General features: G+C 37.0%; 1 protein-coding gene across 1 annotated transcript in view; it reads right to left on the bottom strand.

Moving 5' to 3' along the window:
* Positions 1 to 21,154, bottom strand: part of Abca13 (ATP binding cassette subfamily A member 13) — a 423,614-nt gene that overhangs the window by 263,291 nt on the left and 139,169 nt on the right. Inside the window, exons 30-31 of the mRNA XM_048786593.1 lie at positions 13,179 to 13,355; positions 11,336 to 11,642 (exon numbers count right to left, since the gene is read on the bottom strand). Coding sequence (XP_048642550.1) covers positions 11,336 to 11,642; positions 13,179 to 13,355 — 484 coding nt within the window. The remainder of the gene's footprint in view (positions 1 to 11,335; positions 11,643 to 13,178; positions 13,356 to 21,154) is intronic.

Below are 21,154 nucleotides of genomic sequence, written 5' to 3'. Positions count from 1 at the left end.
GTCAAGAAAAAAGATACCAGAGGCTTGGAATTGGACCAACCCAAACCTGAGAATTCTGCAACAACTGCCTCAGGTTCCAAAGCAAGATCAAACACTCTGCACACACATACCTGATGGAGGACATTCGGTAGAAAGTGAATATTGTGAAAAACTGGAGATGTGAGATGATAAGACATGAGATATTACAATGCAGCCTTTTTATCTACTTGTGTGAACTAGTCCAAAACTCAACAGGAGGATGGGAAAAAAAAACATATATTGTAGTTTTGTTACATGTTTGAAAGAGACCCCCAAATATTTGGAACCACACAGAAACGTATATTACAGAGATTTCAGAAGCAAACCACCTCTGCCATCAAAAATACACTTCTCAAAAGTGGTTCACCCCAAGGGGAAATGTGCACAGCAGCAGGTGGTACGTGGGTGTCAAGAAGCATGAAAGTGTGAGAAACCACCCACCCCTGGACCCTATTTTCAGAAGAATAGAATAGAAGGTTCTTTAAAAAGGGGGGGGGGCCGGGGATGTGGCTCAAGTGGTAGCGTGCTCGCCTGGCATGCGTGGGGCGCTGGGTTCGATCCTCAGCATCACACAAAAATAAAATAAAGATGTTGTGTACACCGAAAACTGAAAAATAAATATTAAAAAAATTATCTCTCTCTTTTTCTCTCTCTCTCTCTTCTTTCTCTCTCTCTCTTTAAAAAATAATTGTAAAAAAAAGAGTCTTTGAGCTACATAGCCACTAATGTCACCTGGTCCTCAACATCAATAGAAACTTCTTGAAGACACCAGGTCAGGAATTCCCAATTCCTTCCAGATAAGCAACAATCACAGCAACAAAAATCTAGCACACTCTCTCCACCACAATAAAAAGGGGTTGAGAATTGTAGAATTATTAACAAATGCATACAAAAAGATGGTGGCATGGAGCAGATAAAAATATTGAAAATATTTTGGGTCATCAGCTTTTAAATATTCAAACAGGAAAGTTCCTGTGCCTAGACCCACTCCATCATCTTCCTTCCCTTCTGTTTTGTTTTTCTTCTTCAAGGATTTATGTTACATGAACTTCTGTTCCCTGTGTTTCTTGTCAATAAGAGAGAGAGAGAGAGAGAGAGAGAGAGAGAGAAAGAGAGAGAGAGAGAGAGAGAGAGAGAATCTAATATATTAGAATTACTAAAATTTAGTGATGAGAGGGTAAGATACCAAAATGATGTGAAATGTAAACTGGAAAAACTTAAAAGGATATAGATGAAAATATATCCCCATCAGATAAACAGTGATAAAACTGGAATAAACACAGAGCAAATAGATACTGCATAAAACAATGTGACAAACTACGTGGAAAATAGTTGAGATATACAACTAAAGGAAACAAAGAGTTTAAAAGAATTATGGAATAAAGAAAAAAAGAAATTTCTACATGTTGGCATGGATTATCATAAACCAATCTAATGTAAATTTTGATCTCACAGATATTACTTTTCATATTGAATTGATAAATGTTCCCCTATTATTCAATAGTATGCCCTCAACCCATTTGACTTCATTTCCTCTAATGTTTTAAAGCATTAACTGGAATCATTCTGTTCTTTCCTAGCTCAGGTTTGCATTTGTTCTTCTTAGTTCTTCTTTCCCCTCTTGGATTACCTGCTCCTGCCTCAAATATTTTCACACCCATCTTTTTCTTCTTTTTACCTTGATTTGGATTATTATTTTATATATTTTCTTTTTCCCTTGTTTTTATTCTTTGCCCTCTCTTTCTCTCTTTCCCCTTCTCAGCCCCAAGTGACTTTGCTATCTTTAAAGACTAATTTCTCCACCTATTCCAGAACATTGCTAAGATTTTATACTTGGGTTGCAGGAACTGTGGAAAACATTTCACATGAATTTTTGCACATGGCTTTACTCTGCAGTGATTGTAGTTAGTAGAATTTAGGATCATCTCTCAAAGTGGTGCTGATACTAGAAACTGGAGAGGATACAATTGAATGGGTGCACCAATATCTGGTATTCTCCTAGTGTTGGGAATTGAAGAGCAATAAAATCATCTTTTGGGAGCTGGGGAAATAGCTTAGTTGATAGAGTGCTTGCCTAGCATGCACAAAGCCCTGAGTTCAATCCCTAGCACCACCACCAAAAAAAAAAAAAAAACCTCTCTATAATAGCACTGAATGTAATGCTCTCATTTTTCCAATCAAGTCATAGATTAGTAGAATATTTAAAAAAAAAACAGACACAATCATTAATGGGCTAAGATGTGGCTCAATGGTGAAATGCTTGCCTGGCATGTATGAGGCCCTGAGTTCAAATCCCCAAGCACCAAAAAAAAAAAAAAATGTTGTTTACATGAGACTAACCTTACAAACAAGACACCATAGGCTAAAAATGAAAAGACTGAAAAAGCAATACCATGCAAATGGAGAAATAAAGCAAATAGGGATGGCTGTTCTCATATTAGACAAAGTAAACTTCAATCCAAAATTAATCAGAAGAGACAAACAAGCCCACTTCACACAAGTTAAGGAAATAATTCTATAACAAGATATGATTGTAAATATTTATACCCCACCTATGTACATAAAACAAATAGTACTCACATAAAGGATAAAGTAGAGGAGAGTACAGTAATAATGGATAACTTCAACATACCTCTTTTACCAATCGATAGATCATCCAGACATAAAACTCAGTAAGAACTCTTCAGAACTAAAAAGTACTATTAATGAAATGCATTTAACAGATATGTATAGAGAATATTTTATTCATCAACAACCAAATTCACTTTCTTCTCAGTGGCACATAGAACTTTCTCTAAAATTGACCATATTTTAGGACACAAAACAAGTTTTAAAAAGTACCAAAAAAAGAGAGATAATTTCTTGCATCCTATTAGATTGTAATGGAATGAACTTAGAAATCAACAAGATAAAAAACAGAAATCACTTTAACACATGGAGATTAAATAATGCACTTCTGAATGAGGGTCACAGAAGAATTAAGAGAGAAATAAAAAAAATTCTTAGAAATAAATGAGAACAGAGATACAACATATCAAAATCTCTGAGATCATATGAAGGCAGTTCTAAGAGGAAAGTTTATACCATTAAGCACCTACATTAAAAAAAATAGAAAGATTATATATATAATGTTGCTCCTCAAGGCCCTCAAAAAAAAAGAACAAGCTAATTCCAAAATTAGTAGAAAGCAGAAAATAATTAAGATTGGAGCCAAAATTAGTGAAATTGAGAATAAAAAGACAATACAAAGGATAAATGCAATAAAGAATTGATTCTTTAAAATGATAATCTAAATTGATAAACCCTTTATGTATACCTATAAAGCTACAATTAAAAATTCTAATAGTAAATGGAAGGAAGACCAATAGAGTATCAGAAGGAAAACAGGAGATGACAGCAGGGAAGGGTAAAAGGAAGTACTGAGGACTGAAGTGGGTCCATTTATATTCCGTGCATGTACGATTATGTCAAAATGAATTGCAATATTATGTATAACTACAATATAGTAATAACATCATTTTAAAAACAAAATATTGTAAAACAGCAAGTTGGTAAAGCTAAAATACAATAAGGGGTTCCATAAAAGAAAATATAAACTGTGCATTAAGATTCATCTATATCACAGAAAACCATTCCAGAATGGTCAATGATGAAATACATTCTAGTAAATTTATTTACTTTTCAAGTTACTGGCACCTGGTCCGAATTGCAAATCAGATATGAGACAGAATATCAAGGTGGCCTCAGTATTCTCCACAGTAACATTAAAGGCCAAGACATTAAGGAAAGTGTGAGCAAATTCATATCCAGCCAAGATGTCTTCTAAAGAGTTTTAATCAGATAAGAGAACACTATACTATTTTATGAGATCATCTTAAGGAAAGTGCTAGAAGACAACTTCAGCTTACCCCATTAGGACTAGCAAATTACAGTGAAAGGGCTGATGATAAGCAGCAAATATGTTTTCCAGTAAAAGAAAAAATAAAACAAAAATGTAAATTAAAGTGTCAAAGTAGATTAGAAATGTCATATTCCCTAAATGTAAGAATAATATGAGAAACAAATGGAAGGACTAAGGGAAATGAATAAGAGAGGAAAAGTCAGTCCATTCAAGACAAAAACCAAAGGCTGTTTTTTTTTTTTTTTTTAATATTGGCAAATGCAGAATATAGATAAATGTCTTTAAACAATAGGGAAGATGACATTAAGTAAAACAATAATATCAACTAATATTACAGAGCGGAAAAAAGAAAGTATATGATGAAATAAAATACTTTTTTTATTCCTCAAATAAAGTGTTGATATTCTTTATATAAAGTTATAACTATAAAGGTAACCACTGGAACAAAACCTAAATATTAGTTTAAAAGCAAAATAATAAGTATATGAGAAACAAGACAGAAGACTATAAGATGTGTATGCTGGATAGGGTGTAGGGAGACAGGAGAGTGAAGGAAGGAGAGAGAGAGAAAGGGTAACAAAGAGAGAGAGAGAGAGAGAGAGAGAGAGAGAGAGAGAACTGAAAGAAAGTACTCTAGAAAGGTTTTAAATGAAAGGATAATTAAGGCATAAGGCATAGCAAGCAAATGGAAATACCAAATAAATAAAAGTAAACTAGTAAAGAAAGAAGGTACAGAGAGGAAGGAAGAAAAAGAAGTTAAACAATGAATAAAAATGCAGAGTTCATCATTTTAAAATCAGCAAAATTAGAATTCTGCCCCTCAAGCATTAAATAACACCCAAAACACAGTTCTACATAGTGATGCACAAAGTCACAGAGCACTGAAGTTCAAGAATCAAACTCCATAGAAAAGAGACAACGACATCCAAGTAATGGGGGCCATAACACTAACACAGATCAATACGGCATAAATTAAAGATAGATTCTAAGAAAGCACAATTATCACAAATTAAATTCCAACCTTAAAAATAGCAAATTATAAATTCTTGTCAGTGCCTATAAATCAATCACAAAAGTAGATTATATATGAGTTGAACAAAAAAATGCCATAATACAAAGTGGAAATAATAAAGATAATGTTTTTAACTGCAATGTAAGACTGAGGATTTAGCAACTGAATTTCACAATTTAACACGATGCAACTATTTTGATTCTGTTATCTGATAGGTAAAAATATGCTCTCATGGAATAGTTAAATTTTAATATTACTTACCATCAGCAAACTGACTCATTTTACATATGTTTGAAAGTTCATGAGAATTTCCATTTGGAAGTGAAAAGAAGATTGAATCAAAGAGAAAATAGAAACTCATTCTACAAATATCTAGAAAATAATAAACTTTTAACTGCATCAGTATGGGTCACAGTTAAATCACTAATCAAAAGAAAAGTCATCTTCTTAGATAACCACATAAATTTAAGGGAAAAGCACTAAAATTATTCATTAACAATTAGTCTCAAGTTATAAAGAAACAACATAATATATCAAAAGAATGTAAAATAAAAGGATAAAGATGAAGGAAACAATGAAAAGAAAAAAGAATCAAGAAAATCCAACAGTGCTCTTTGAGAAAAATAAAAATAAAACAAGAGTAAAATAATTTATGTGCATAATGAATTTTTAAAATGAAAGAAGAATATGTAAAAGCCAAGCAACCACAGGAAAAGAGGGAAGGAAATTGGAGAAGGTGGGATAATGGAGAATGGGAAAGAATTTCATTTTTTACTTCATTCACTCTCTGGAATATTAATAATTGCAAGGGGTTCATGTTTAAAGCAACCTGATTAGCTCCAACCACTTCTGCCCTGGGCAGAGGTTCTGAGGAGGCCCTTTGATGCTTGCCCTGTGAGAGTCCTTAGCATGTTACAATGCTGTCATGGGCCAGGGGGCCAGGGCTGTCACCAGAGGCCCAACCCATCAGGCCAAAAGATCTTAGGCTTTCAGCCTCCAAAACTGTGAGCTAAGGGCACCTCTTTTACATCACCCAGGCTCAGGTATTTTCAGAATAACAGAAAATGTACTAATACAGTATTAAGTATTTTTTTCTATCTCTTCATGCTAGATAATAATTTATTTATAAAACTAACAATAAAATGAGCATATTAGGGATGGGGTTGTAGCTCAGCAGTAGAGCACTCACTTAGCACATGCAAGGCCCTGGGTTCTACCCTCAGCACCACGTAAAAATAAATAAATAAAATAATGGTATTGTGTCCAAATACAACTAAAAAATAAAAAAATATATATTTAAAAAAAAAGAACACATTAAAGTCAGGGATGTCTAAGTGGCCTCAGAAATAAGATTTATCCTATTATCAGGGGAGCATGAACCAAACTAATATGTGTTGGGAAAAGTATAAACGGCAGCCATACCCCAGAGAAAAAAAAAAACCCAACATGGCGCCTAAGCACCTCTTCTTCCTACCTTCTTCTTTTCTGCAGTGGCATGAAAAGTTCCCGCCCATGTGAACTCTCCCACCGGCGCCAATTTCAAATCTCGCTGGTGGGGAACCTTAGCCCCAATGAGAACTAATTCCTGGGCTCCGGAGCTGATATCTGAAAGAACTTGCCAATAAACGGGTTGCCTGCCATTTATCTAAGCCCTACCATCTCCCCCTTAGTTCTATATAAGCACACTGCTTTTTGCAATAAAATTGGAATTCTCCCGGCGAAGTGTCTTTGCGTGGGGAATTCTTTCAATATGTTCTAGAATTTTCTTTGTATTTATCTCTATTCTGAAACTTACATAACAGCACTACTCCACTGATTAGAAAAATTAAACTCTCTTATGTATTTAAGCTTTTTAAAAGGATACTCTGATCTTCATAATCATTTAATTGTCACCACTTCTTTTTGTGCAGCTGGCACCTCCTTGATTTACACTTAAATAACCCTTGCTACTCGTGTTTCATCTGTTGCTTGCTTCTATTAGCACCATCCAGCAAGTTCAAAGACACAAAAGTGATGAGCATGTTGAATCAAAACTGTACAACAGGAAGAACCACATAGAGACACTGGCTCTTGTTCTTGTCAGTCAGGATGCCAGGCTTTGGTTTAAATGTGAGGTGGTGACAAATTTCATTCCCCACTTCCCACCTCACCTCCGCTAATTCCTCTTCTCCTGCCTCTCTCCCTTCACCCCATCACCATCAATCCTGGGGGAGCCCAGAACGGGGCTGGAGGATGGCTATAGACAGATCAGACTTCTGTGCCTGGCCTCTTGCTTCCTTAAGTGCTACCTTTACCCTTCTCATCTCCTTCAGAAAAATGAGAGAGCAGATTTCTACTTTTCCCACTGCTTGTCAGTTCCGTCCTCCACGGCCTTCCTCGATACAGCCGCTGTTTGTTATGATTTGTGACTTGGATGGGGAGGGGAGGTTGGGAGAAATGAGAGCAAGGAGCATTGGCACTTATTTTAGGCAGCATGCAGCTATGTATGGAAGTATGTGCACTCCTCCAGCAATAAGCAAAGGGGAACCTGGATGCTCTTTCTCTAATGTTCCTACTTTTTGTAATGCACTCAGGACAGTCAGGGAGAAGGAAGGATGCCCACATGCATCTAGACCTCTAAATATAAAACCATCCAAAGCCATCAAATCAATCCTGACTTTCAGCATCAGAAGTTGGAAGAACTTTCTGTCAGAGCTGCCCAAAACAGAACAGGCTGCCTCTGGGAGCATCCAGTCTGCTCAAAGCACCTCCCATGGTCCTTTCATAAGTCTGGGCTTCTCTCAAGCAAGATGATTTGCTGTGTACTACAAGCTAATCAGGTTGCAAATCAGCAATCAACATCCCATTCAAGGGGAGGAGATGGAAATTCACAACTGTCAAATCATTGGCCCAAGATCCTGCAACCAGCAAGTACAAAGCTCGAAACCAAAGGTTTTTTATTGGGTGGGGGAGCCCTGGTTCTCTCATCATTCCAAGTCTGACACTCTAAAGGGACTCCAGAAGCTCAAAAAAGATCATACAACCTTAAAAAGCAACACTCACTCCCAGGGTCCAACATTTGTAAAGAGGCAGATTTAAGAACTGTAATTCAGACTCCTTGTCAAGGAATTCTCCTATATTTTGTTTGTTGGGTGAAGGCCTGAACCAGTCAGGATTAACCCACTCTTGCCACTCCCAGGACCTAAGCAAACAGTTTTTCTCCCTTTCTTGTCTCTTTTAGAGTTATGAACCCATGTTACCTACTGTGTTAAGCAATGAGTTTCCTAAGCTCAAGAATTGTGTATTTCTCATCTCTGCATTCCCTCAGCACCTAGAAAAATGCATGTCTACAGTGAATATGAGGGAGAAAAAAATGTCTTTTGAACAAATGAATGGAGGAATAAGTATACAAGTGAATGAAGGCATTGAAATAATATATCAGAGGCAGAGCATGTGGTGATTCTAAATAAGGGTGTTTAGGGATTTGGTGAGGAATTATTCTTCATCCCATAGAGAACTGTACGATTAGCAGATTAGCATCTCTGGTCCTCAGGCACTAAATATACATTGCTCTGTTGTGACCACAGATACTGTCACAAATGTCCACACCTCAGGTTAAGAAGTGCAGCTGAATATGAGCTCTGATAGGGATACAAGAAAATGTGCCAGACTTTCCAAAAGAGTGGAGTGAAATGGCAGCCGCTCTTGCCTGTTGGTCCAGAGTCCTTCACAAAGTGCTTAAAATGAAAGGACCTTAATAGAGCATCAGAAAATTGGAATGAAAGCCATGAAGATGCCATGAGACCTGGGGACAGATAACCTACATGAGTCTCAATTGTTTCCGCTGTGCTTATAAATTTCTAACAGGAAAGATGAGATGCCACTGTTTGGAAATGTGACACTATTTTAAGGGAGGGGTTACTGTTGCTGCTATGGGGCACAGAGAAACTGAATAAAGGATTCCCTGAGTCTTTAACAAGACATGTCCTCCTCCACTTCCTCCCTCTGTAGTAGAAAGACAAGTTCATGAGGAGGGTGGGCTTGAGGGAGTGAAGGGCTACAAAGTTAAAGAGCATATTTCTTCTACTTCCCATCAATTATCTGGTGTTTAGGTCCCACTCAGTGGAACAGAACAGAGTCTGAGTAGGGAAGGGGGGGCTTCTAATATCTCTTGGGAGTACCAGGAATGTGAACTTCTAGGAACAATGGATATGGACAAATAGGAAAGAGGTGCTTACTAAGGTTTCTGGAAGTAAAGCACAAGGTTAAGAAATAAAATGGATATAACAAAGGGTCCTCTCATGTGTCTGCTGTGGACCAAGCTTATATTTTTTTAAAGCAGGAATCCAACATTGTGAGCATGACTCTTGGTAAACCCTTTATTCTCCACTCCCCCCGCCAAGACATTTCCAAGTCCAGATGCTGGGATGCTGGGACTCTGGGAGCTATCGTTCACTCAGAACCCAAAAGTTCAATTTCTTCCTCTCTTAGACCCAAATCCAGAATGCTGTAAGTTGAAGGAATAAAAAAGCTGTGGTAGAAATAATAGGTACATTTTGAAATAAATATTCTTTTTTCATAGAAAAGAATTCTAGAGTATTGCTGTGGATTTTGTTTTCTGAAAACCTTCTTAGTGGACTTGCTCTTTGAGGCAATAGATTAACATTTGAAATCCTTTATATTCATGAAGTATGATATAGCTCCAATCAGAAATTGTCCTTATCAATTATTGTGTGTCAATTAAAAAAAAACTGTCCTTATGATAATCACCCATGAATCATGGGACTGATGAAAACATTAAATTTCACAAAGTTCTGTTCCCTATTCAACTCTACAGTATCAACCTAATAATTATCAACGCTGGCCTCTCAAAACTGTGGGTCTTTGGGTTAATGATAGATATTACATGAAGAGAGAGAAAGCTCTGTAAGCTCTGGGTTCAAAGAAGCTGGGGAATTTTTAAATAGATGGACTTTGTAATCATGGATGAATTGCTAGGTTTCTGCCTATGAGCCAGTTCCTGCACTTGTTGAGGTCTCCTCTCAACTATTCAAGAACACAATTTCCCCACCTCTTTTATTACTTTCAGTTTTCCCTAGTAATGGACTATCTGCATTTTAAATACCTTTGAAATGGTAAAGACTCTAAACCATTAGCATCCTACATATTTCTCTAAAGAGCACATCTTCTGTTCAAATTGCCCTCCATTCTATGCCTATTATAGAAAAACTCCTGAGAGCTATCTGGATGCAGGCTCCCATTCTACTTCTACAAATCTCTTATGTGGACTTCAGTCTGGTTGTCATTCTCACTACATCCGTGAAGTTGCTCTCTGTGAAATACCCCGTGGTGCACATACCTACCTCTGAAGCTACCTGTCAATTGCCCCCCTTCATCTTATTTACCCAGGAGTCACATTCTTGAACACTCCCCCTTGCTGGAGTCACTCCTCTGGTTGGCCTCCAGGACTCCGTAAGCTTTCCTCCTACCTCAGTCTCCTTTCCTCCCTGACCTTTTTTGTGGTGGTGGTGGGGGACGCCATTCGTCTTGGCCCTCTTTGTTTCTCTGGCTATGCTCCCCTCTGATGGTAAGGCTATCTAATCTGAATTTTAAATACCTTTGAAATGGTAAAGACTCTAAACCAATACCTCCAACTGGATCTAGCCAGCCTCCTGAAGAAATCTCATTTTTAGGGCTGAGGTTGTGACTCAGTGCTATGTGTATGGCCCTGGGTTCAATCCTCAGCACCACATAAAAGTAAATAAATAAAATAAAGATATAGTGTCCAACTACAACTACAAAGTAAATATTTTTTTAAAGAAATCTCTTTTTAACATTTCTTTATGTTTCTAAAAGCAATTAAGTGTGTAAAACTGAGCTTGTATTCTTTTCCTCCAAGCCTTCTCTACCCACAGTTGTTTGCTTCCAAAGTTAAAGATAATTCCAGAATCCACAGATGCTCAGGTCTGCACTATAAAATAGTGCAGTATTGCATAAAACTTACACAATCTCCCATGTACTTTAAATCATCTCTACTTGTCTTACCAAATATGATGACTATATGTCACTTCATTCACAAGAATTCAGCATATAGTACAGTGCATGCCTAATTAAAATTTTGCTTTTTTGAACTTTCTGGAATTTTCTGTTCAAAGATTGTTTCAGTCTGCAGTTCGTTGAATCTGTGGCTACAAAGGGCTAACTGTATCTTACCCATCATATTTCTACATAAATAGCTCAAGTATATTTTAAAAAAAAACAGCCTTAAGAAAGTAATAGGAAAAGTGGATTTTAAAAATAAATCTCTTTGAGATGACTATAGAAAAGCTTAAGGATCTTTTTCTCTATTCTGTTTTCCAAATGCAAAATTCCTCTCCCTGCAGGTAGACACTGGAGGAAAGCTTGGCTTGACTATAGCTACTTACAGGTCACTGGTGTGGCATGGGTAGGGGGCTGCCTGCGTCTGAGTGGTCGGCTCCAGGGCTTCCTGGCCAGTCTGTACTTCAATGATGGCTCTTTCAATCATGTCTTGCAGTGGGACAAAGATGTAGTTATATTTGAACCCATCAGCTGGTAGACTCTGAGGATGGAACTTCCAAGAAGGGTTTTTTATCATATCTGTTCTCATGCTGTGTAAGACACTGGTCCGAATTGTATATGTGACATGGGGTGGCAATTTGAGAGATGTCGATCTGATTCTCCTGTGGACTAAGGAACTGTTGAATATGACACCTAGTGGCAGAAAAGGAAAAATAAATCATCATCACAACTTAGGTAGGGGCATACACGTGTCACACTGCTCAGACTGGAAGACTGGTGGATTGTGGGCTTCAGCACAGCCTCCTACGCCTACAGGAAGAGACTCTACCCCCAAGAAAGCAAAATCAAGGCTCAGTTCCACAAGCAATGTGTGGTAAACTTGATCCAAGACCTGATTCCCAGTCCAACATACCTTTTTATCTTTATTAATAAAACCATGCTATGGTGACATATGATAGTATTTTATTTGAGGGAGGATTTGAAAAATTGTGTGACCCTTCTCAAGTAATCAGTCCTTCCTTTCTTCAAGTGGCAGATGCATCTGGAGGCACAGAATCCACCTCTGAGGTTATGTAGCACTCATAACTCAAGTATATGGATTCTGTCTTATGTTACATGGGTCCTTTACATTTTATGCAAAACCCTATTACGAGATAAATTGTGTTCTCCCAAAATTTATGTTGAATTCCTAACCCCTAGGACTTCAGCATGTGACCACATTTGGAGACAGCATCTTGAGAGGAATTATCAAGATAAAATGAGGCCTATAGGGTGGGCCCGAGTTCAATATAACATTGTCTTTATGAAAAGGGGAAACCTGGACACTGAGACAACATAAAGGGAAGATTATATAAAGCTATAGAAGAAGATAGCCATCTACAAGCCAATGAAAGACATTTATAGAAGATCTGTCCCTCACTATCTTCAAAACAAACTAATGAATGTCTTTTTAAAAATTTTTTTAATTTATTATTTTTTATTTATTCTACTTAGTTGTTCAAGACACCAGAATGCATTTCAATTCATCGTACACAAATGGAGTGCAATATTTCCATTCTCTGGTTGTCTTGATCTTAGATTTCCAGCTTCCAGAACAAATTTGTATTGCTTATGTCACCCAAGCTATAATACTTTACCATGGTGGTCCCAGCAAAAAATATAAAACCTCATGAAAATAAATACATAATTGGAGGCTGGAGATGTAGCTCAGTGGTTCAGCATGAACTTAGCTTGTACAAAGCCCTGGGATCAACCCCTGGCACCAAAATTAATAAAAATAATAATAATTTTTTGTTCAAAAAGAATAGAAAAGGATATATTATACTTAACTTGAATAGGTACACATATAATAATGGAATCTAATTGACAACTGTCTTTTTCCCCCAGCCAGGATATCAAGATACTATGTTAAAAATAAAGACTATAGAGGAAATTAAAGCATAACTTCAGTCAGGAAAAATGTGACCACAAAATAATGTCCAAAAAAAAAAAATAGTAAAACAGATACATCAAGTTGCATTCTCTTCAGGATGCTGAAAATGTCATTGGTTATTATGGCATGAAGCCCAGCTTTCCATTAACTCGATGTATGTTTCTGCTTATTTATGTTTTATCTGGAAAAGACCCCTTTTCTTTTAGAGCCAACATAAGGTAACATTAAGGAAAAATATGCAAAATGACCATCTTGGAGAGGCAGTGCCCTTGTGAACATATTTGCTCCTTACTTACTGGCCAAGAAGTTGTTTTTCTTCATGAGTTCATGGGCTTTAGTTTCCAGGATGTCAGCTGACTCCACAGCCTGGAAGCGATCCAATACCATGCAAGAAGAGAGATTCACCAAGATTTGGCCCAAGAAACGGAAGCGTCCAGCCCCTACATGGTTAAACATCTTGTCTAGCATCCCTCCTGAGGAAAGTAAACAGATTACAACACATCAACTTCTGTTTCACCTCAGTCCTTATTGTTCACATATAGGGGATTGCAAAAACAAAGTTGAAAATGAATATGAATTCCTTCATTCAAAATTTTTCAAAAGAGTGAAATTTTGTTCATATGTAAAATTTGCTACTTATTTGCCAACTGTAAATCCCACTTTTTATATAAGTTATCTATAATGCCAATGCATCTAAATAGAAAGGAAAAAAAAGCTGATGAACAAAAGGGTAAGATTAAATCCCAAGGAAATTTGTGATAGTGAGAACCAGACAAAATAAACAAAGATGGAAAGGTCTATGAAGAATAGGGTGAAAATCTTTCAGAGAACTCAGAAAAAAAAAAAAAAAGTTGATGTTCCAACTTGGATCAAGTAACTCTAAGAAGTATGACTCCTCTGAAGCAGCAGGTATTTTGTGAAAGTCACTTTATGGTATTAATTTTACAGAAAAAAATTATCAATGAGTATTGGCACTGAGGAAACACAGTCCTCCTATACCCTCTGTCTTAGTTGTACATTGGAAATGAAATACACCAAGAGATTTGCATTAGCCACATCTTGGCTCTAGAAGCTGAACATTAAACATTTTCAGGGAAAAATGCTGAGGTGTCTTGTTTTTTTATTTTATTTTTTTTGTTTTTTGGGGTGAAGGATGGATTGTTGCTTTTGTGTGTGTGTGTTTTCACTCTGTTTCAGAAAGCACTTGGAAAAAAAGGAACCTAAAGAAAGAATATAGAATAGAAACAGTATAGAAAGAGACAGGTGCAGTGGTGCACACCTGTAACCCCAGCAGCTGGGGAGTCTGAGGTAGGAGGATTATGAGTTCAAAGCCAGCCTCTGAAAAGCAAGCCACTAAACAACTCAGTGATACCCTGTCTCTAAATAAAATACAAAATAGGGCTGGGGATGTGGTTCAATGGTCGAGTGTCTTGAGTTCAATGCCCAGTACACCCCATCCCCCAAAAAAGAGTATAGAATGAATACACAGAACACGCCTGGGGAGGGAAGGCATCCTGAGAGATCATAGAACACATGAGTGGTTGGGTAGGAACAGAGCTTCTCAGTTTACTGTGTCTGAGGCCCTGCTAGCAGATGATGCATCATAGCCCCAAGTCATAGGCCACTATACAGAGGGCATATGTGCCTCCCACTCTTAAAGCATGTCTGAGAGAAAGCCGCCTTCTCCCCATTGTTCTGGAAAAATGCTCACCTGGTTGGTGTGATGTTCACAGCAGAAGGGGCTCCACCCACCCTCTCCCTCATGACATCCAGAGAGAGTCTCTTTCCCCACTCAGGATTTTATAAAGAAGAGAATTGGAAAGAACTGAACATACATGAAAATATGCCAAAAAAGACACAGCCAATCATAAAACTACATGAATAAAATCACTGTGTGGAATAGCTATTAGTTGCCCATGACCACTGCATTGGCTATGGGGACCTGCATATTCTAGTCTCAAGCAGTTGGTGGACATCAGCTTCTGGAACAGCCTCTCCAAAAGCACTATAAAAAGCGAGGTTACAACTTGTTCCCATAAGAGAAAAGTAGCTCAGGCTACAGTCCAGCAGCATCAAACATGGAGACATGTAATTGACTGGCAGTTTTCATTTCTCAACAGTTTCACAGTCAACAATTTTTATGGTTTAGGGCTAGAAAGAATATTTGCCTGTTTGGATGATGCAACCAGAAAGGAACTAGAGGGATCCCAAGTCAGGGGTCCTCCACCTCTCTGTGTCCTGAAGCCCCCACAACTAGGAAGGTATTTTCTACTTTGGGGAATGGGAGGGAGCCTACCACAGAACATCTTGGGAGCCCTCAGAGAGGTTCTGAGCCTCAGAGTTAATGGCATGGCCTTGGCATTGACCTGGAATGCTAAAAAGGATGGCTATGGTCTACTCTGGCCTCCATACACCCTTCCCTGCCTAGTACCAGACCCTCCTCACTGGACAGAAAGGCACAGGGTGCTGGTTTCAACAGTTTCTAGTTATGGAGCTCCCTGGGCCTGGATATGGAAACAGGTCCTTTGCTGTCTGGGTCTTCTAGTCTAAGTGTCAAATAGAGTTGAGTACTTGCTCACCACTCCCCAATGGGCAGCTATGGATGTTTAATCCTCATCCTGTTTATGAAATGGGAATGATCATAATCTACCCTGTAATTATAATCTTAAGGTAAAATTAAATAAAGCAAGTAACACATCTTATCCTCACTGTGTCTGGTACAGAGTGAGCATGCAACCAAAATTCCACAGTATCACAGTTATTAATATATAAAATTGATTTCTAATAGAGGCACAGGAAAAAAACACACTGCCTTTAACTTGCTCTAAGTCTCGGATATTGGCTCAGGTAACATGGCATGATTTAAGCAATGTTCTAGGTGGCAGGTGGATTTTCAGGCGTCCACCCACCCCACACCCACCTCACCCAAGATGGAAAGTTCAGTGTTCCCATTCATCTGTTCTGGAGAGATAGATGGCTGTACGCTGGCCTGGCTTGGCTGATGCAGGAATAAAACTGACATTAGTAGTTCCTCTATGTCCCTCTCCAAGATGGTACCATGTGTCTGAAACTGCCTTTGGCTGGTGACCCCAGCATGCAGTATTGACCTCTCTTAATTTCCACTGCAGACACTAGTCAAAAAGGAGAGGATAGGGGTGGAAAATGCAAGGAGACAACAGAGATCCTGAATAAGTCTTTACAAGGTAAAATTTTTGTGAAATGACATTGGTGCATATGAGAAAAAATATATTGCATTAGTCTACTCCCCATTAATTTAGTATAAAATTATTTATCCAATTTCCCCCAAATGTTGAAGAAAAAGTGATGCCTGTACACAATTCATCATATTGTCTCCATGACTCTCTATGAGGTCTGGTACCCTGCCTGGCACCTGCTATAGTCTCCACATATCAGGGTCTAGAGATGTCATTTTTTTGCTGTGAAATGCTACTTTAAGGTGTGGTATTTATGGGTTATGCAGTGACTGTAATGAAAACTCCCTTGGAGATTCTGTTGTTTTCTAAATAGTAGGAGTATAGAGCTACACTTGGATATTCTTATGTGCAATGATAGTGTTGGGAGCCATCAAAACATAAGACACCTGAGTGCTGCAAAATTGACAAGACACAGCTCCACTCCAGTAGCAGTTCTTCTATTTATTCCATGTCTGACATCAAAAAGTTATTCAGTCTTTCAAAGTTTTAGTTTCCTTATTTATAGCATGAGTAAAGCAAAACTATCCCCATGAGATTGTTGTGAAACTTAAAGTTTTATGCATATATGTACGTATGTGTGTTATATATGTATAAATGACCTATTTTTGATTCCTCTGCATGAAACTAAGCAGAACATTTTAAAAAGAAAAGACCAGGGCTGGGGATGTGGCTCAAGTGGTAGTGTGCTTGCCTAGCATGCGTGAGGCCCTGGGTTCGATTCTCAGCACTACATAAAAATGAAAGATATTGTGTCCATCTAAAAAACTAAAAAATAAAAAATTTTTTAAAAAAGAAAAGACCAAAGAATACATTATCCATTGTTGGGGAATTGAATTTTTAAGGCAGAGTTGGAGAGTTTTTTAAATTTTATAGGATGGATCAAACGGAGGGTATCTTTATATTGCATTGTTATATGCTGACCATTTGTTATGAAATATGTTTCCCTGTAAGTTTAGTTAGAAAATTTATCTGCATGTAGATCTGGATGTTAAATGCAATAAAGAGTGGCTTGACCTCAGTATATATAGTATAGCTTTAATTGTCTTCCAGGGCAGGAACCAAAGCTAGCTGCTTTTTAAACAAGGCCTTAAGAAGCTGAATCATGTGTATAATTGGAAGGCATAAACACAGAGGTGGGAAAATACATGTGTGTGTGTGTATTTTCAGTCCTCTGTGCCCATAGTCCCATGTCTTTGGTTCTGCATCCATGGATTCAACTGACTTCAGATCCAAAGTAGTCCAAAAAAAACTGTGTCTGCACGGAACCACGGAACGTGTGCAGACCTCTATCTTATAATTATTCTCTACACAATATAGTACAAGGATTTTCATAGCATTTACATTTTATTTGTTATTATAAGTAATCCAAAGGAGGATGTGCATAGGTTATAATATACACCATTATATATAAGGGACTGAGCAACTGTGAATTTGGTAGCTGTAGAGTGTCTTAGAAGCAATCGTTTGTAGAAATCAAGAATAAAGGTTCACACACACACACACACACACATATATATAATTAGGAATGAAAGCAAAAGCTGCTCATGAATCTCACTGGGTCTTGGAATACTATGCTGATCTCCTTCCTCTGAGAAGAAAGCAGCAATATCCTTGTTGGGTAACAGTTCCTGTACCATGTATTGACTGATAAAATGTAGTCAGGTATTAATTGCATGTGCTTTCACTGTGGAGACTTCCTGTGTTCTCTCTAACCTGCAGGATTAAGGAACACTGCTGAGGAAAAAGGGTGGAATGAAGAGGACAGGACTCTGGGGATGAACCCCCAGGAGCCTGAAACTGAGTCCTTGTCTTCTTGGATCACTCCATCTCCTATGGTATGCAGTAAGATATGGGACAAAGGAGAACATAAAGGGCCTTTGGAACAAGAGCAGTCATGAGAAAGATGCACAGGCCCACTCTTAGTCCTACAGAACAAGACAAGAATCCTGTAGTTCACACATAGGTTAACATAGTATGAAATTCTGCTATAATTTGGTTTCAAATTCCAGATAACAATAAAAGATGGCCATCGTTTTCCATCCAATGATTATAACTAAGGATCCTTGGCATAGCAAGAATTAGCAAAAGCAGACTGGAGAATTTAAGAACCTAATCATTTTCAACAAGCGACTCCAACCTATTGCTTTAAGGGGATGATTCTTAATCCATGCATGGCAGACACTTTGAGCCTACAATGCATCGTGATAGATTGTCCTACACATTGTAGGATGTTTGGTAGTACCCAAGCCTCTTTCTATCAGATACCAGTAACATCTCACCAGCTGTGACAACCCAAACAACCTCCACACATTGCCAGTTGACCCTGGAGAATGTCAGCTGAGAATCATTGATCTAAACTGAATCACAATAATTTCCACTTACATAAAAATGTCCAGTCAGATTTTAACATCAATGGGTAAGAAAATTCTTCAAAGAACTCAAAATAAGTCAACAACAACAACAACAAAAAAAATGGTAACAACAACAATAATCCTAAAGATAAAAATGACTTTATCTTTTAAGTGGAGGTAAAAATATCACAGAAATAATGACAAGAAAATTTCCCCTAATTAAAGGTTGATAGTCTTTAGATTAAAAGAATTTAATATTATTGAAGAACTTTCTGCTTAGTGTAACAGAGAACAACTTATCCCTGACAAATTTTTCTACCAAGAAAAACTAGAAAATACAAATGACATTTTAAGAATCTTTATAAAGTCTTTAAAAAGCTACCAAGGTACCAAAGACTTGAAGGTCCAAGATCTTTGGCAAGAAAAGGAAAATGTCTGCTATTTGATACCACCAAGGACTGGGAGGATTCATCTCCAGCAATCCCAATACAGCTTTAACTCCAGGGACAACACAGCATGTGGACCCTGGTAAATATCAGCTTTTGTTGTAGTATCTTAAGGAAGCTACTCAGGGACAAAAGCAAACTATAAATCAGTCCTGTTTAAAGAAGAGAGAGTGGGCCTACCATAGCTCTCTGCCAGAAAGAGCAAAATGACATTATCTGAAGAAAGTTAACACTATCTGGAGATCCAGATAGATAATTTTTTATAGATAATGCCTGATATTTAATGAAAAAATATCTAATGTTCCTAGAGATAAAACTAAATAATCAAAAAACAAGAGAAAAAAATAGACTTTAAAAACAATTCACAAAAAGAATAAATTGTTATAGTTCACAACATACACTTCAAAATATGATTATTATTTCTAAAAGTCAGGTTGAACTAGAGGAATCTTTAGTAGAGAACTAAAAACTCTTTTTAAAAAAAATGTAAATATGAATGGAAAATACAATAACTGAAATTAAAAAAAAAGTTCTATGGGAATGTCTAATATCAAATTAGACTCAACTAAAGAGAGAATTAATAATTAGAAAACTGGCAAAAAAATTCACAAGCTGAAGCAGAGAGAGAAAATAAAAGGTTGGAAAACATTGAAAAGAATACAAGAACAATAGGGATAGTATGAAAAATTTTAGTCATGTTTAATTAGAGTTGCAGAAAAGGACAGAGAGAAATGGTCAGAAGAAATATTTTATCACATAATGGCCACAACTTTTCCCTAAGCTATCAAGCCACTGATTCAAGAAGTGCTACAAAACCATGCAATTTTTCTCTTAAAAAAAATACCAAATCAAGTCATACTAAAACTTCTGAAAAGGAAAGGGAAGAAATGGGAAAAAAAGACTGGGGAGAGGAAACAAGGAGGGAGAGGGAAAAGGAAGGGAGAAGAAGAGAGAAAGAAAGAAAGGAAGGAAAGGAAGAATTGAAATACTAATGGGGAAATATAAATATCTCATATATGTTCTCAGAAGAAAATAAAATACAGTATCAAAATATATAAGACCAAAATTAACAGAACTTACAGGAGAAACAGATCTACAATCATAATGGAAAATTAATAATTGATAAAACAAGCACACAGGATACACAGGATTGTACTCAACAGTAGCAGAACCATTGTATGCAGAAACCAATGTTAACCATGTGTATAGACATTAAGCAAGTCTCAAGAGATTTGAAACAAATGTCATCATTTTGATAGAGTACATTCCCTGACCACTGTGAAACAGAGATATAAAGATAATAGAAAATCCAGATATGTAGAAACTATAGTCTTTTAAATTACCCAAAACACAAAAAATTATACTAGATATGAAAAAAAAATAGTTTTAATTGATAAGGTAAGTGGAACATATCAAAACTTGTGAGATGCATTTAAGGCAATGTTCAAAGGGAAATGTTTAATCATATATATATGTGCATATATATAATAACATAATATGTATTAATATAGAAAAGATTAAAAGGATGGAAATTGATGATATAAGTATCCAACTCAAGGAGTTATTTGGAAAAAAGGAAAGAAAAAACAGACACAGCGGCACACACCTCTAATCCCAGTGGCTTAGAAGGCTGATGCAGAAGGATGGCAAGGTCAAAGCCAGTCTCAGCAACTTAGCAAAGCCTTAAGCAACTTATCAAGACCCTGTCTCAAAATATAAAAAAAGCTGGGGATGTGGCTAAGTGGTTGAACATCTCTGAGTTTAATCCTTGGTAAATGACAACAAAAACAAAATAACCACCAAAGATCATAAAATGATGAGGCCAATACAGAAAAGACCCAAAATTAATGAAATAGAAAATAAACATAAAGAGATAATGCAATAAATCAAATATTTTGTGAAAATATTAATAAATATTGATATTTTCTAACAAGACTGATAAATAAGGGGGGTAGGGAAAGAGAGAGAGTACACAAATCATTGTTCTTAAAAAAAAAATCAAGAATAAAATATTTCCACCAAATCTTCAGATTTGATGAGACTGCTAGGTAAAATTACTCTGATTTTTTTTTTCCTTTTTGCACCCATCTTTCAAATGACATTTTTGAATATGAGCCAACACAACATGGAAATAAAATAAAAATGAAGATGTGGACCCCAGGAATTGTGTTAGCTCATGCCCAGACAGCAAAGAATTCCCAGGAAAGCAGCCCAGTGATGGTCAGAAGGATCAATTGCCTTTGCAAGGGTGGGAGGGAGG

Source organism: Marmota marmota, unplaced genomic scaffold (genome assembly GCF_001458135.2).
Source record: "Marmota marmota marmota unplaced genomic scaffold, marMar, whole genome shotgun sequence".
In the NCBI taxonomy this organism is placed as follows: Eukaryota; Metazoa; Chordata; class Mammalia; order Rodentia; family Sciuridae; genus Marmota; species Marmota marmota.
Note: the sequence above shows the minus strand (reverse complement) of the source record. Positions and strands in the feature narration are given on the sequence as shown.